General features: G+C 36.9%; 3 protein-coding genes across 12 annotated transcripts; all 3 read left to right on the top strand.

Moving 5' to 3' along the window:
- Positions 1-891: 891 nt before the first annotated feature.
- On the top strand, positions 892-9,258 carry LOC140788595 (ubiquitin receptor RAD23b-like). 8 transcript variants are annotated; one of them, XM_073137898.1, is made up of 13 exons: positions 892-1,089; positions 1,680-1,841; positions 3,583-3,621; positions 3,703-3,761; positions 3,860-3,904; positions 5,708-5,885; positions 5,972-6,118; positions 6,202-6,267; positions 7,308-7,355; positions 7,435-7,544; positions 8,184-8,265; positions 8,329-8,466; positions 8,912-9,258. In XM_073137898.1, exons 1-12 carry the CDS (start codon positions 1,024-1,026, stop codon positions 8,440-8,442), a joined length of 1,116 nt encoding a protein of 371 aa, XP_072993999.1. In that variant the 5' UTR covers positions 892-1,023; the 3' UTR covers positions 8,443-8,466; positions 8,912-9,258. The 8 variants fall into 8 exon arrangements, with proteins under 8 accessions (XP_072993999.1, XP_072993998.1, XP_072994001.1 ...); XM_073137897.1 differs by having other exon boundaries at positions 900-1,089; positions 8,909-9,258; XM_073137900.1 differs by having other exon boundaries at positions 902-1,089; positions 8,329-8,428.
- A 927-nt stretch (positions 9,259-10,185) lies between these two features.
- On the top strand, positions 10,186-12,282 carry LOC140788597 (uncharacterized). Of its 2 annotated transcripts, none has more exons than XM_073137901.1 (3): positions 10,186-10,281; positions 10,384-10,434; positions 11,746-12,282. In XM_073137901.1, exon 3 carries the CDS (start codon positions 11,789-11,791, stop codon positions 12,074-12,076), a length of 288 nt encoding a protein of 95 aa, XP_072994002.1. In that variant the 5' UTR covers positions 10,186-10,281; positions 10,384-10,434; positions 11,746-11,788; the 3' UTR covers positions 12,077-12,282. The 2 variants fall into 2 exon arrangements, with proteins under 2 accessions (XP_072994002.1, XP_072994004.1); XM_073137903.1 differs by having other exon boundaries at positions 10,253-10,270.
- A 622-nt stretch (positions 12,283-12,904) lies between these two features.
- On the top strand, positions 12,905-15,421 carry LOC140789357 (uncharacterized). 2 transcript variants are annotated; one of them, XM_073139024.1, is made up of 6 exons: positions 12,905-13,396; positions 13,478-13,695; positions 13,880-14,008; positions 14,735-14,866; positions 14,953-15,097; positions 15,237-15,421. In XM_073139024.1, the coding sequence occupies exons 1-5, from the start codon at positions 13,078-13,080 to the stop codon at positions 15,064-15,066; spliced, it is 912 nt and encodes a 303-aa protein (XP_072995125.1). In that variant the 5' UTR covers positions 12,905-13,077; the 3' UTR covers positions 15,067-15,097; positions 15,237-15,421. The 2 variants fall into 2 exon arrangements, with proteins under 2 accessions (XP_072995125.1, XP_072995124.1); XM_073139023.1 differs by having other exon boundaries at positions 14,953-15,421.
- Positions 15,422-16,341: the final 920 nt, after the last annotated feature.

Here is a 16,341-nt window from a genome sequence, read left to right as displayed (position 1 = left end):
GGTAAAAGCTTCTCTAGATTAACTTTACAATTAGAAAGTTACCGTCTTATTTTCTTTAAAGCGGTTGGTCCGGTCCAAGCTTTACTAAGGTTTCTAACACTCCCCTACTCTTCTCTAGGAAAGCTTTCCGTCGTGAGCATTTTCCCCCTCTCCCCTCTCCCCTCTCTTAGAGTGGCTAAGGTTTCTTTTCTCCCTTCTTCCGGTCTTCTCTAATTCTAGTTGTCCCACTATTTAACTCCTCTACCTTCTTCGTCATTTCCAACCTCCTTACTCTCCCTCCTCTCTCCACCCATTCCAACTATCCTCCTTTACTATCGTGCCAATATCCCCGCCTCCCTCTCCCCCACCTCATTGTCGTCGCCACTCTTTCACCATTGTAACTACAATAGCATCTGTCAAGGCAGCTAGTCTTTTCGATTTAATTTTTATTTATTTATTTATTTTTCTTTGCTTTAATTGATCATTGTAGAATATTATTATAATTGCTTTCGTTTGGAACTAAAGGGAACTTTAAAAGTTTACATGATGTTTTTCCAAATTGTGGAACTAATGTGAACTTCATGCATCACGCTTGTAATCTACTTAATAGTAACAAGCTAGTTGGAATCTTCTGATTTTTACCTACGAAAAAGATTTAGCCTTTGATTCTTTCTATATATTGAAAGAAAACGTTATAAACGTGCAATGGTGTAAGTCACGTGCCCAACGTGTAGGATCCGACGAATTGCTGGCTCTGGCTGCCTATATTCACTTATTTCTAATTTTAATATATCAAAGTCTATAAATATTTTTCCTACGTGTACTTGTATATTACAGTTTACCCCCTTTCTTTTTGCGAAATTCAGCATACGTACGGACTACGAGACGAAGATATTTGCTAAAGCACTCCTCAAATAATTGTATTTACAACCGAGCCAAACTCTCGAATATCAAAGATACCTCTTCTGCTTCTAGGGTTTCTCTCTTTCGCTCTACGGTGGAAGAATCCCGGGAAAACGCTAGAGAGAAATCTCGATCACAGCAATGAAGCTGACGGTGAAGACGCTCAAGGGCACCCACTTCGAAATCCGAGTGCATCCCTCCGATACGGTGAGCTTAATCTCCTCCTTCCGTTCTTCTCTTTCCTTGCTCTCTCTTTTTCGATCATTTATCTTGTTCGAGGTGGTGCTGGATTGTATTCGTCGTTGGGACGGTATCTGAGATGTTTTTTGGGTCAATTCTTGGCGCATTTCTCAGGAAATTTTATTCGCTTTAGGATGGTATTATTTAGCGAAGGTAATTTTGAATGAGATGATCGTCCCACGGCTCCATTAAACGACCTAGTTTCATCCTTGCATAAAAAATGTTTTTTTTCCCCTTTTTCTAGCTCCTGAGACTGTGGCTACTGGTATTATGTGATTTTCTTTTTCAGAATTCTTGGGTTAAGCATAATTTATGTGATATGATGCACTAAGATTTATCGTTATACATGTTGATATTTTTTTCTATTCTCGGTTGTTAGGTTTTTTTTATTATCTTTCATCTTATTATTATTTTTCATTGCCAATAGAAGTTGTAAGTTTTCAGTTGTTGCTATTGTTACCCGCATTGTTGCGTCATTTGTTTTTAGGCATTGCAAATATTTCCTTTATAGCTACTTCAATTTTTTTTTAGCTGCTAAGAAAAAATTTCCGGTCCAGATTATGGCTGTAAAGAAGAATATTGAGGATCTACAAGGCAAAGATAGCTATCCGTGGGGGCAACAGCTTTTGATTCACAATGGGAAAGTTTTGAAAGATGAAAGTACATTAGAAGAGAACAAAGTTAGTGAGGATGGTTTTCTTGTTGTCATGCTGAGTAAGGTATGTGAGTATTTTGTTCTAAATAGGTAACAGGTGCACTATGACACATGCTTTATTTCATATATTTGGATTCATATGTTCACTTCTTTTATCCTTTTGTGAGAGAAAATACTTACTGATTAATAGTTAAGGAACACCACTTATTTCTTGTCTTATCCTGCCTAACTACTTTGGCCAGGAAGTAACAAAATATAATTCTGGATGTATGGAAATATTATGACTGCAAGGATTATGTGTTACTGAAGAAATTAGTATACAGGAAGTAGTGGAAATGGGAATATGTTTACTTTCTATTCTGTTATGAGATGTTAGGTGACTCAGCAGTTACGAACATCAAGCATTTTCTTTCTTATCCAGATAACCAATTTGGTCTACTAAATAAGTGTGTACTCTGGCTCTGTAACAAAAACATAGGCCACCTTGCTTGTGGCTAATTACAACTTTAATGGTTGTTCACTTGATTCAGGCTGATGCTTCATGTTGGGTATGAAACCTTCTTGAATCAAGTATTACACCCAGTACTTTGGGCTTGATACAACAGAGACTTCAACCATACTTGTTCACTGACCAATTTGTTTTTTAGGTTTTGTTTGCTTTGAGTTTAAGAACCCCCACTGAATTGGCTCAGTAACCAAATATTTTTTTATCTTTTTTATATCTAATCAAGTTTATTTTTTAAAATTTAAGACTAAGAAATGAGACTAACTAATCAAATTTAGAGCTTAATCTCAAACCAAACAAGGCCTTAGGTATACTGTGACTTGACTAAGAAAGTACCATATACCTATATAATAGGGTTTTCAACTTACCTTTCATAAACTTACAAATCTAGTTTAAACTTTTTTGTGAACAACACTTCTAATTGACATAGAACTTAATTCCAGTATCAAACTATATATGACTTTTGATTCTTATTTGACCATAATTAAGCATTTCTAAGGCTCCCAGGACTTGCTAGAATTAATGCATAATAATTTAGTATATTTACTGAATTTCAAACTTTACTATACATAATATATAAATAAATTACCTATTGTAAGTTTTATGTGTTTAGAATGATTTTTGAGATGTCCAAACTGGGTATGGAAACTATAGCACACATGGCGCATATTCTTATGAGCAAAATTACAACGGCATATTAGGTGAGCAGGTCTAAAAAATACCATATTTGAGACTGTACATGAATTGTTACTTTTAGTTTGTTTGCCTTTGTCATACTGTTGATTTATTAAATCTTTTACTTCTTTGATTTGAAAAATCTCAGTGCTGAAAGTTTACACTCATTAAAGACTGCTCTAGTGCTTTTGGTGATCACAAGTTTTTAACAAGATAGGGTAGCATATTGTCCTTAGTGGTCTAGAGTGTTATATTTCTTTTTTTACTTGGTTATGTTACATTGTATACATGGATAATGATATTCTATATATTATGGTCGGGAAAAGTCTTTTTTTGTGCTTCACTTGTCACTAAGTTCCATCATACCCTATACCAAACAGAAGGGCATTTTGGTATTCTGACATCTTTGTGTTCCTTTTTCGGTGTCTTGCATTATTGAATCTTTTCACATATTGGCCTCTCTTAGATTATTGGTCTTTTTTGGTGTCTAACCATGGGTGAATTACATTGAAACTCACACTATTTGCGTAAAAGATCTACTTGGATGTGCATTTGATTGTTTTTGTAACTCTGTTCATTTATTTCTTGCTTTTATGAGAAACTAAATGCTTTGGTACCTCCATAGAGCAAAACTTCAGTTGCTGGAGGAGCATCATCTTCCCAGGTGATTTTCATCACCAATTGGAAAAAATATCATGCTAAGATCTGTCCTTTAAGCTACTAACTGTCTATCCCCATTTTTTAGCCTTCAGCAACTCCTGCAGTCAGACAATCTGCTCCTGTAGAGGCTCCACAACAACCTCTGTGAGTTCATGATGTTGCCTCTTTTACTTTTCACTATTTGACCCTTAGATTTTCCAGTCTTGCTCATGATGCTTATTTTTTAATTCTCATTTTTACAGGGCTTCATCAAATCCTGCAACTGAATCTGAAAGACCAAATTCACTGTATGAATCTCTTGCTTCTAAGTTAGCATTCCTTTCATATTATCTACTTGCCATCCCAGTTTTTTTTGCAGAAAAATGCAAACATTTTGTTTTAACTGAGAAAAAGAAATTTGACATTCTAATTTTAAGTTGCCTACCTCCATCTTTTTTTTGTGTGATAAGTTATGTTCACGGCAAATCAGATATTTGATAGATCCGCTCAGTTAACAATGAATTCAGTGTGATTTTCCTTTATAGTTATATGCACGATATTTTTCTAGTGTTTCTGTGAGTCCATGACCTGTACCATGATATTTAACCGTTCTCTAAATGATAGATTGGATTTTATTTTATTTTTTGTTAATCAATCAGCTTGTAATTTATGTACTTACATGGTTATCTTTGGGTGGGCATACCAGCTACAATTAAATTACTATCATGTCCAGTTGTTTCAAAAGAGAATCTATGCGTGTGAAGGGAAGAATAGGTTCATGTATGTGTTGCTGTTGTAGAGTGGAAACAGTCCACTCACTGTTGGGTACCTTTGGTTCTGCATAAAGTTAATTTTTTCATTGTTGTTTTCTGCTGATTCATGCTACAAATCTTGATTGCCAGCATGTGCTTATGGTGATAAACTGATAATTTTGTGTCTGCTTTGAAGCTGGAATAATAAATTTGTAATGCTTGACTGAGGTGTTGAAACTTGAAATGATTTAGAGGTATAGTTATGCAAGACCATTCACTCTTCACAAAACCTTACAATTAAAGGAGCTTGACCTAAGAGTTGTTCTAAAGGCCCTACAAGGTGGATTGCATATAATCTTTAAGTATATCAAAGAATTGAACATTCAGACTATTGGAGGTAACCAAGAATTTGGATCTCATGAAAGTGATATTTCTCTCTCGTGTTATTGGTAATACTAAAACAAACTTGTTTATATACCTGGTAACAGTCTTGTTTTTCTAGAGAAATTCTCCACATGGTTGTATACAAGGTTTTAAGCATTGTCATCGATATCGGCCGTTGGAGAAAATGATACATATAAGCCATTTTGACCACTGTATTGGCCTGTTTTGGTTTTGAACTATTTTGTAATTACTTAAATTTTAAAAAATAATATAAAACATATAAAAATATTTGAATTTGAGGAATACAAACTTATTAAAATTAGATTACTCAAGTTAGATAGTAACAACATAATACAAAGAGTGAAAATAATAAGAACAATATCGAATTTTGGATGGATTTTGTAAATATTTGTGCTCATCGCCATCGTTACCTCTACAACGGAGGTGGTAGGAACTAGGAAGCCTCCTGTAGATGAGGCTAGCAACCACCTTTGCAATGGAGATGAGCATAGTGGTGTAAAAGAAAAACTAAAATAAGATGAAGGAAGAATAAAATAGCAACAAAAAGAAAAAGAGAGAAATAAAGGGAGGAAACGTAAAATGCGGCACTCGAGGAATCAAGTGATCAATAATTGATGTTTTGAGTTGTTTTTATGCTAGATGAAACTTATGATGCATTCCACATATAGCCCACATAAAAGCAGAAAAAAAATCAAAACTTTGTATTTATGGTTGATATGGATGATATGGATGATATGGCTGATGCTAGATTGACACTGGCTGAAACCAATGAAAAACTGGTTTCAAATTGATCAGGGCTCATACTGGTACGTATCAATATCGGCTGATACTTCGAACCATGGTTGTATATGTATACTCTAAGAGAAATTTTTAGTGATATGATCTTCTATTCATTCATTTATTGATTATTGTTACATTGCTTCTAACATAAGAACTTCTGTTACCTTTGGTTAGTGTCTCTGCGGAGGCATATGGTCAGGCTGCATCCAATTTAGTTGCAGGAAGTAATCTTGATCAGACAGTGAACCAGTTGATGGAGATGGGTGGTGGTAATTGGGACAAAGATACAGTTGTGAGAGCACTTCGTGCTGCTTATAACAATCCAGAGCGGGCTGTGGATTATTTATATTCTGTATATACTTCCTCTCTAGTTGTTCCTAAAACTAGCTATAGGTGTCAAAGAGGATAGCAAGCCAACACATTTCCTTTTCATGTTAGGGTATTCCGGTGACAGCAGATGTTGCTACTCCTTTCCCTTCATCTCAAGCATCTGATCAAGGGGCAAACCCAAGTGCAACTACTCCTGCAGGGTCGTCACCTCTTCCTGGACTACCCAATTCCTCTCCTTTTGATATGTTTGCGCAGGTCTGGTTCTCTGGCTGCCTGTTAATCTCCATTTATCGCACCGTGGGTTGGACATGTAACCCAAGTATTTAGTACTGTAACAGGGTTCTCCCAATGCGGGAGCAGGTGCTGGAGCTGGTACTCTTGATTTTCTTAGGAATAACCAACAGGTCTGTGATCTCCATCAATATCCTCTGTCGTTACTTCATGGGGTCGGTGATTGACCCATGCATTTTTTATTTTTTTGCACAAGATCATTTTGTTTGTTTTTGTTCTGGTAAGAGTCTAAGAGATAATTGCATGTGATTGTTATTGTCATTTAGGTTGGCTCATGCCATGCAAGTACTCTATTGGCTCTCAATAATGGGAGTATCTCAAATACTCAATACTCCCTATGACATGTGTATCCTCGAACTTTGCTGATGTCTTTTGCGGGCTATGCTGATAATAGAGCACCTATTTTGCGACAATATTTGTCCTTTTTTGTCTGGGTTGTGCCAAACTGTTCTATTTGGTAGCATATCGTACAAGCTATTGGCATCGAGTAGGGGGTGTGCATGCTGCCACCACATGGAATCCTTGGATTCCGGTTTTTTTAGTTTAGCTACCAAGTTTGGTGAACAATTCTAACTTATCCTTGAAGTGACACTGAAAGCATTGTTGTCAGAGCATGCTAAATTTATAAAGGTTGATCCCATCCTTCAGTACCTAAGGTCTCTCTTTTCCTTTCTTTCCTTTCTTGTTATGTCATGGGAAGGAGATGCACTGGTAGCATGGGTTGTTGGACGATTGACTGCAACTAATGCTTCATTGCAGTTTAATCAACGAGAAGTATTCAGTTGATGCCTTATTTTGATTTTACATACCAAAAATTGGAGCAACCTTGTATGAGGAGATAATTCTGTGCGCAGGTTCCATTGCCTCAGTTAGATGATGCTTTAGAAAGACCATTTTGATCTGAATTTTGTTAAAATATTTCAGTACATGCTGCATAATCATGTCTGTCATATTTGAGTCTGCATGAGTTAATAAGTTGGCTGTTCGAATTGTATTTATTGAAGTCCCTTGCGTCCTGGGTGTTGGAGAACCTCTATATGCTGTTCTCTGAACAAATAAGAAATTTGTCAAGCAAGTCGTCTTTCTATCTATTTTATTATTTTATGCTCTTTAAAGATTCTTCCAGTGGAGTGACTATTTAATGATGTTTCAGTTTCTAGGATTGCGAAATATGGTCCAAGCAAATCCACAGATTTTGCAGGTTTGTAATTCCTTTCCTTAGATGCTCATATGTGGTCGTGCAATTTTCTGATGTCACTGAATTTCTGCTGTAATTACAGCCAATGCTCCAAGAATTAAGCAAGCAGAATCCTCAACTTATGAGATTGATCCAGGAGCATCATGCTGAGTTTCTTCAGCTAATAAATGAACCGCTAGAAGGTGTTGAAGGGTAAGATTTGCATGATTTTCTAATATCTGTCAATTTCCATTAGCTAATGACAATAGATAGATTAAGTAGATTAGGTGTTATCTTTAGTTCATTCTTTTAGATGCCATATTATCTTGAATCTTTCTACTTCTAACTTTTCTTTAGTGTCATTAATCTTAATTGTGTCAAATTTTTTTCATGTTATTGTTTCCTTCATGACAATATATTTATTTGTCTCGGATAAGTGCCATGGCCTACGGGTTACATTAAGATATTGTCAGTTTGTCTCTGGAAAATTTATCCTGTAGTAAGAGTTCTTTCTGATTTTCAAGCTTTTTGGTTTTGACTTTTTTATTTGCTTAAGTTTCCTGAATTATATCAAAAGATTACTTAAGATTACCATGTTTCTGTCAAATTCTCTCTAGTTGGTGCAAATTTTTTATCCCTTTTTCCTATTATTCATTTGTTGAACATGGATGGGATATAAATGTTCAACTCGTCTCTATCATTGCCTTTACCATTTGGAACTGTGTAGTTTACCAAACTATACTATACTAGTATACTTTTGGTGGAACAAAGTAATCTTAATTCGTGTCTTTGCTCTTCTTTGCACCACGGCATACTTGCTTTATGATCTTTTCTGATATTGTAATTTTCTAGGGATCTATTTGATCAGCCTGAGCTGGAGGAGATGCCTCATGCTGTCAGTGTGACACCTGAAGAGCAGGAGGCTATTGGACGAGTATTTTTCCTCTTATTGTACATTTACATGGTTTTACTACTTCCTGACTGGATTCGTTTACAGCTTGAAGCAATGGGGTTCGACAGAGAACGTGTCATTGAGGCCTTCTTGGCCTGTGATAGGAATGAGCAGTTGGCAGCAAACTATCTACTGGAGCACACGGGTGATGAAGATTAAAGATATCCAACTGTTCCCTATCAAGTGAGCACCTCTGCTCATGATTCATTGAGTAGTTTAGTTTGTTTTGTTTGGTCCCCTTATGCATATCATGGAGTTCTTTATCTTTCCGCGATGCACTAGTGAAATTCAAAGAAGTTACAACTTTTGGATATTAAAGATGTCATAGTCTCAAGCAATTAGTTCTTTAAATTGAACTAATGAGGAATATAGTGACATCTGATTCAGAATCTGCACACCATTTAGTTACTTTCATATTGTTATTCTTGCTTGACCATTCCTATCACATGTGGATTTCAAATCTTTTCCCCAGACAATTATTATGTTTCAAAATAAACCCTATCTATTCAATCCCACTGCACTAGCCACTTTGTCCCATTTGAATTTATAATCCGAAGTAAGATCATGTTTTCATCTGACTGAACATAAAGAGTTTGTGTTTTTACTAACACAATATGGTTTTCAGCAGGCTGAGGAACAATTGACGAAGTTGATCTAACTTTAAAATAGGAACTTCAGAGCTGAGGATGGTCCATTCATTCATTCTGATGGTCAGATGAGCCTGTTATTTTTATTTGATTATTGGGGTTAAATTCCCCGTTAGTTCTCATCTGAATCGATTATGATGGAGAGATGACACGATGACATAATCTTTACTATTCTTTTGGAAGTCCATACTTTTGTGGTGGATTCTTTATGCAATTGGCTTAAGATCATTGCATAGCTATGCACTTTGTCCAGTGCATTTACCCGACAAAATTATACACGTTTCGATGCATCTGAGCTTTATGAATGTTGAAAGCAAGCTTCTCCTTATCCAGAGAACTCAATGATCTGAATTCAAGTTTCTATAGGAATAGAATTTTGCAGAAACTCTGCCACGCTATGAGTTGTTGCAGTCCATTATTTGCCTTTAAAGTTGTGGTATTAGACTGCAATACCATTTGTTCTTCAGGTTATGATCAACTCTGATTAACTGTGTTGCTCTTTTGATCATCTCGCTTGTCTTTTCTTCTGTCTGATGAACTATTAACCTGCAGTGGATGGCAAAGCACTCACTAGGCTTTGGGTTTTTACATTTTTGTTGAGAATTAACTTTATGCCATAGTGCTGTGAGGTGGTGTCCTAGTTATACAGGTATTGCTGGGACTTGAACTCTAGAGTGCTCATATAACACAGCCATTTTAACCATCCAACCATGATCCCATTGGCAAAAGATATTGTTAATAGTTTGAGCACTGCCATGTCGTATTACCCGTTCTTCTCAAGAAAAAGAAACGAAAAAAAAACCCATAACCAATGTTCTATCATTTTATTTTAGGATAATTATATTTAGACTCTCTAAGTTGTCGTTTAATTTTATATTTATAACTTCTTTTTATCTATTTCTTGTGACACGGTAACCTTTCATTTGTTAATTCATTTGATATTTATCATTAACACCATGAGTGAGGGATGTACCCACTCCAAAATAAATAAATAAATAAATAAATAAATAAATAAATAAATATTCATTAATTAGATGAGAGTTATATTTTATGTATTTGATTCCAATGCCAGGGTTGATGGTCATTTCCATTATCTCAATTCTAAGTTAAAATGAGAGAACAAGAATAAGGTTCTGGTATCCATGCTATTAGTAATACTACTTATAAGCTGTAAATAAGGGATTCCCTAATTCGATAAGATAAGACTCCCTTTAATTCTTCAACGGAACTGAGCGACGAGTGAAGCATTATTTTAACTCCTAAACGCGATTTCGCGCTATAATTGCGGCTTTTCCCTTCCAAGTCCACGGTGGGATCCAGCGCATCATCTGGGTTAAAGCGTACGTTTCCGGTAAACTACTAGTGGATTGTTTCCTTTTCCGATCTCTTTTGCTGTCTTTCTCTGTTGCGATTGTGATTTGCATCGTTTCCTCTCCCGGCAACGACACGGCAGCGTCGAAGAATACCTCCTTCGTTCTCTTCACGGTCGCGCGGCATTTTCTAGGTTTGAATCTCTCACTGCATACTAGGAGTTTGATTCTTTTACTTGCCTCCGTTTCTGATCCAATCCTGCTGTTTCTTTCCCTGATTCCGGGATTGTAGCTAATAGCTTGAGATTTCCTTGTGATTTCTTGGATTGTTACGTGCGCTCGATGTTGGATCTGAGAATATTTGGTAGAAATTTTCATTATTTTGTCAGATCTGTGCGCTTTTCAGCTTCTATTATCCTGCAAAAACTGTAATTTTGGGGGACGAGTGCAATTGAGGGGGAAAAGAGTGCACATTTTCTTTTCTATGATTCCTGTATGTCTTTGCTGCTGATAATTTCTTGGATAACCCTATCTAAACCAAAAGAGTAAGTTTATTTGGAGGCATTTTTCTTATGCTTGTTTTTAATGTCGTTCCTGTTAACAATTGTATCATTTGGAATAGTAAGAAGCCTTTTGACTGCTTATAGTCTTGCTTATCTATGGATATTATGTGAAATCTACTTTATGCACCATATACTAGATATCAATGAAAAGAGTAGTCAGGTAGAGAAGTAACTATAGTTCAGACCGGTAAAATGTTGTCTCGGAGGAGCCTATTATTAGCTGATAGTTAAGCTAGATCAACGATATTTACTAGTTTATCAAAGGCAATATTGTGGTCATTACACCTATTCTTGTGTTAAAATTACATATAGACTTCAGCCACATTACAGGTCCAGTATGGTGCAGAAACTTTTTTACTGAATGTTAGTTACATAGATTCCATATTGCTTTTGTTAACGTCAAATTTTTTTGCAATAGTAATTATGATGAAGGATGATTGTTATGTTATGTTCTTTTTATAGATATTTTACCACTGTCAAGGGCTATAGTAGATAAATATTTTGGGTCGCACATGCTTCTCTTCTTTTTTGCTTCTTGATCTTGATTTGTAAGTTCCGAAGTGTTGTCGCTTCCACCAGCAATTGCGTCCACATTTCTGCGTAGGATTTTGTGACTTTCTTCTGCGGCGGGAATTAAATTGGCGAAAGATTTTCTTCAGGGAAAGGAACTCTAATATATACTCAAAAGCTTTGATACAAAATTTGAGAAAATAATGCTACTTTACCTGGCACTTGAACTCTTTCAGAAACGTGAAGGTCTGGTGTTTCATTGAAGTTCCTACGATAAGGACTCAGAACAGACTGATATTGATTATTGTATAATGAATGACAAAGAGGATTGTAGGGACTTGAAAACTTTCTGAAAGACATGCTAGTATATCTTCCTCTTATATGCTTTTGGTTCATATAATGATCTTGTGAGCTGGTTTATTGTTGGTACAGGACATAAAGTGGTCAGATTAGAGGATCAAGCAGACAAGCAACCATGAGTCTTGATGTATTATCTCCTCGAAGGAGATCGCAAAATGCATCCTCTTTATCATCGTCCAAGAAGCAATCAGGTCGCGATGAGTTAGGCAGCTGGTCGACTCTCCTTGAGCGGCATCGCTTCCTTCTGACGATGCTGGCATTGTTAGCTTTCCTGTGCACCGTCTATCTGTACTTTGCAGTTACTCTAGGGACAACAGGTCAATGCACGGGACTTTCAGGAGCTCAGAGAGCTATTTGTGAGGCAAAATCTTCTTTAAGCAAGGGGAAAATGAAGTTCTTCTAGCTGGAAACTTGCCAAAGGATGTTGTTTGTCGACATTTATACCCAATATTCTTTTTTTTTCCGATCCTGTCGTATAGAAAGATGTTTTGTGCAACAGCTGCGTTAAAAATGTCATATTAGCTGTGAGCTTTGCTGTGGACACTAACAAATGTTATTTATTATCAAAACTTGGTAATTTGTAGTGGAAAATTGACCCTATATCTTCTATTCTCTTTTCGCATGTTACTTGGAGGCCTACATATTTTGCTTAGCTACTTTGTGCATCGATAGTCAAGGGTTTGAGCCACTCACAGATGCAATCACTTCTAGAAAGAAGGAATAATTTTTTCCACGTCTTTATTCTTTTTCACCTTTCAATCAATCTAATATCGATTATTAGAGAAAAGCACTCCACTTGAACTTGTGCATAAGTTTCAAAAGTCTACTATATCATCTCAGTCCATTAACTTCTCAAACATATTTAATGAATTTGAAAGCTAAAAAGGAGTTTAATAAAGTAACAAAGAAAATGACTCTTTTCTTTTAAAAAATGAAGTTGAAGTAAAAAAAAATTGCTTCTAGTAGTCATAGGAGGAGGTCACTTCTTTAATTTATTTTTTATAATTAAATATCAAAAAGTAAAAAAGTTTTAAAAATGATTTCTTTCTTTTCTAATTTATTTAGACTGGTATCTTATATACTCTAAATTAAACCATTAAAGAAAGAATGTTTGCTACTCTCCTAGCTTAATTCTGGAGATTTAATATGGCTATTCCTAAGATATTCTTGAACCAAAGTGACCCTAATCCACACATCAGTATTGGTTATCCAAACCCTAGAGTTTGAATGTAATAAAGATAGTGTGATTAACTTCCTAATCCCAGACCCAAGTCTGGCTCAGTAGATTCCAGTGCAGATATGAGATAATCTCCCGGGAGAAACGGGTGGCTCAAATTTAACGGCAGCAACCAACATTAGATCACTTCCATAACGCCGTCATGCCTCCAATCGCTCACCATCACTATGACCTCCGCTGTCGCCGCCGTTAGCATCTTTCCGTCATCGTTATCCCTCCTCCGCCTTCCCTCCTCTCTCCTCAAGGTTAGGGTCCGGGTTCGCGCCTCCGCTTCCATGTCCAGCTCCGACCATGCGGTGGTCCCGGCGGTGATCGTAGGCGGCGGGAGGGTCGGGCGGGCTCTGCAATCGATGGGCGATGGCCGCGACCTCCTCGTCGGCCGCGGGCAACCGGTTCCGGCCGACTTCGCTGGCCCTATCCTCGTCTGCACCCGGAACGACGACCTCGACGCCGTCCTAGAGGCCACTCCTCCTTCTCACTGGAACGGTACCGAATCCAACCCTTAAACTGTAGTTCCTTTTCATGTGAAATATTAGAGCTAGAACTTTGATTCTGACGTTGGAGCAGATTTGGTGTTCTTCCAGAACGGGATGCTCGAGCCGTGGTTGGAGAGCAAGGGTTTGGGTGATGCCGACCAGGTGTTGGCTTATTTTGCTGTGTCAAAACTTGGGGAGCCACCGGTGGACGGGAAGACCGACACCAATCCCGAAGGGTTGACAGCAGCGTTTGGCAAGTGGGCGCCGGCGGTCGCTGCCCGGCTGCAAAATGCTAACCTTTCCTGCAAGGTATTTGATCTCAAGATGAGATTTTTTTTAATTTTTTTTTAATAGTGAGTTATAGCATATGTGGCTCTAGATTAAGTAATCTTAAAACGATCTATAGAGAAAATGTTGTTTGTTGGGCAAACATAGAAGTAGTATCTGGTTTATGATATGAGAATGATATGCATATGTACAATGGTTGGCTCAGGTACTTGAGAAGGAAGCATTTCAGAAACAAATGCTAGAAAAATTAATATGGATTGCAGCATTCATGCTCGTCGGAGCTCGTCATCCGGGGGCTACTGTTGGTGCTGTGGAGAAGGAATATCGATCCGAGGTGATTGTTTTCTCTCCTCTGATGTGTTGTGATGTTGCATTAGTGTAATTTTCTATTGGTGGTTCTCAAACTTCAGTGATCTTCACTAAATGAGGGATTAGAATATGTGCTTTAACACTACCTTCGCTTGACAAATATTGCAAAAAGTAAGTACATTGAGAAGATATTCACTGAAAAAGAGAGTTGATGAGCGTTTTTAGTCAATAGAATTGTCACTTCGTTGAACAATTCATTGAGCAGGAAAGACATGCACAGAACTACATGAAGTTTCAGTTTCAAGCTTATTTGTTGTCACTTCATGCCCTCAATGTTAGTTTCTGATTTCTTGATTGCTTTTGCTGATTTGAAACTGAGTTATTCACATGTTCTACTGGTTATCTTATAATGAAGCCAGGAGAATGAAAATAATTAATCATCTTTATCTTGTATAGAGTCAATTGTTTCAAGTGAGGAATGAGGTAGAAAATTGTTATTGCCAATAAGCTATTTATTATGCATGTTTGCACCCAAATTTCCCTTATTAGAACTCTATCTCCCATTACACAATCATAATGCCATTACATGCAATCACCTTTGTGAGGTTTTACGCATCATTCCTGTGAATTTAGCTTCTGAAAAAGCACTTTTGCTGAAGTATAAAGTGAATAAGTGTACTTCATATGGTATGGTCTTCCAAAGGTCCTGTCTCAAATGCTGGGATGCTATTCAGATTATCTGCTCTCGCAGGTTGCCAGTCTAATTGCAGAGTTAGCGTCAGCTGCAGCTGGAGCAAAAGGAATTCAATTTGATGAAGGCATAGAAGAAAGACTATGTGCTTATTCTAGGGCTGTTTCACATTTCCCAACTGCTGTAAAAGAGGCAAGTATACACTGACTTCATAATACCTCATAGCACATCTAACTAATGATCTCTAACCTCCCAATCTTACCTATTGAATTGAACAGTTCAAGTGGAGGAATGGTTGGTTTTATTCACTGACAGAGAAGGCACTTGCAGAAGGAAAACCAGATCCATGCCCACTTCACACAGCTTGGCTCAAGGAGCTGAAGAGCATTTGAAAGGAAATCCCCTGCTTGTTTTTTGAATAATGTCAGTTGTTTGCTCTTTCCCCTCTTTTAACTATTTTGAGTCTTTTGAGAGCTCATCACATCTATAAGGTTAATTGAACATGCAACAGCGGTGTTTAGATATAGTATTACTCACTAGAACAAGCAACTCTGTTTTTCAGCGGATCATAACGACTGTATTAGATGCATATGAATCTTCCCTCATCAATGTGCCAACTCAAAGAAGTGGAATTGAAGCAGATCTAGTTTATTACTCTTTGTAGTCGAGCAAACCCTAGATGGCACACTGTCGGAAAAGATGACAATGTAAACCATTGATGCTTCGTACTATTCCTTTCAAGACCCAGGGATTGTTCATCAGAAACAATGGAGGTAGTCCAAAGTATAACATGCCAGTCTTCAAGTATATTAATGTTGGTTGTTATTGTTTAGATAGGTCTGATGCCTTGGCAAGTTGGCATAAGACTCTCTCAGCCTTCAATCTGAAACCATTTTCTTGGATGCTGATAATATTCTATTCTCTTGGCACATGACAACTATGACATGCTCAGCAACTATAAGCAGGAAGAGGGTGTAACATAATCATCTCACCCACTGAGACTAAGTTTTAATCACATCATGAAGTTTTACCAGGAAACGAATGTATTGGCCTTGTCCAAGAATCATTTCTCATCATACTTAGTCAAGGCATGCCCGAAAACCTTCCTTCAATGGCAAGGAAAAGAACACCATGATCTCTCTCATTACGCAGTGCTGGTTACTTTGTGCAAACTTCATTAAATGGTAAGATCTAAACCACTGATGAAAGACTGGCATTAAATTGAAAAGTGCAGCCCTGTTGTAATTTGTGGCTTTGAGCATAAGGAAGAGGAATTGCTTTCTTAAAGATTTTCCTCATCATAGTCGTCAAAGTGAACTCTAACTGTGAAAGTAGTTTACACACTACAAAAAGATCAAAGAATTTAATTCACTCATAAAAAGAAAACTATTGAAGAATAAGAATAAATTATTGAAGTGTTTATATGCACCTAACTCACATTCCTTCACGTCTTGGTAGATCATTATAAAACAAGATAAGAGAGGAGATTGTGGGCTCGTGATGGATGGTGAATGATTGTCGGAAAAGAGCTGAGAACTTGAGGCAAAAATTAATGCGAAAATGTATAGATGTTGTCATCATCTTTGCACTTAAGAGGGATTTTATATATTTATATTACCAGAGGGAGAATAATCACAATAGAGTCTAAAGTTTTTTTTTTTTTTCAA

The sequence above is a fragment of the Typha latifolia genome, chromosome 5, assembly GCF_019914945.1.
Source record: "Typha latifolia isolate L0001 chromosome 5, TyphaL0001v2, whole genome shotgun sequence".
NCBI lineage: Eukaryota > Viridiplantae > Streptophyta > Magnoliopsida > Poales > Typhaceae > Typha > Typha latifolia.
Note: the sequence above shows the minus strand (reverse complement) of the source record. Positions and strands in the feature narration are given on the sequence as shown.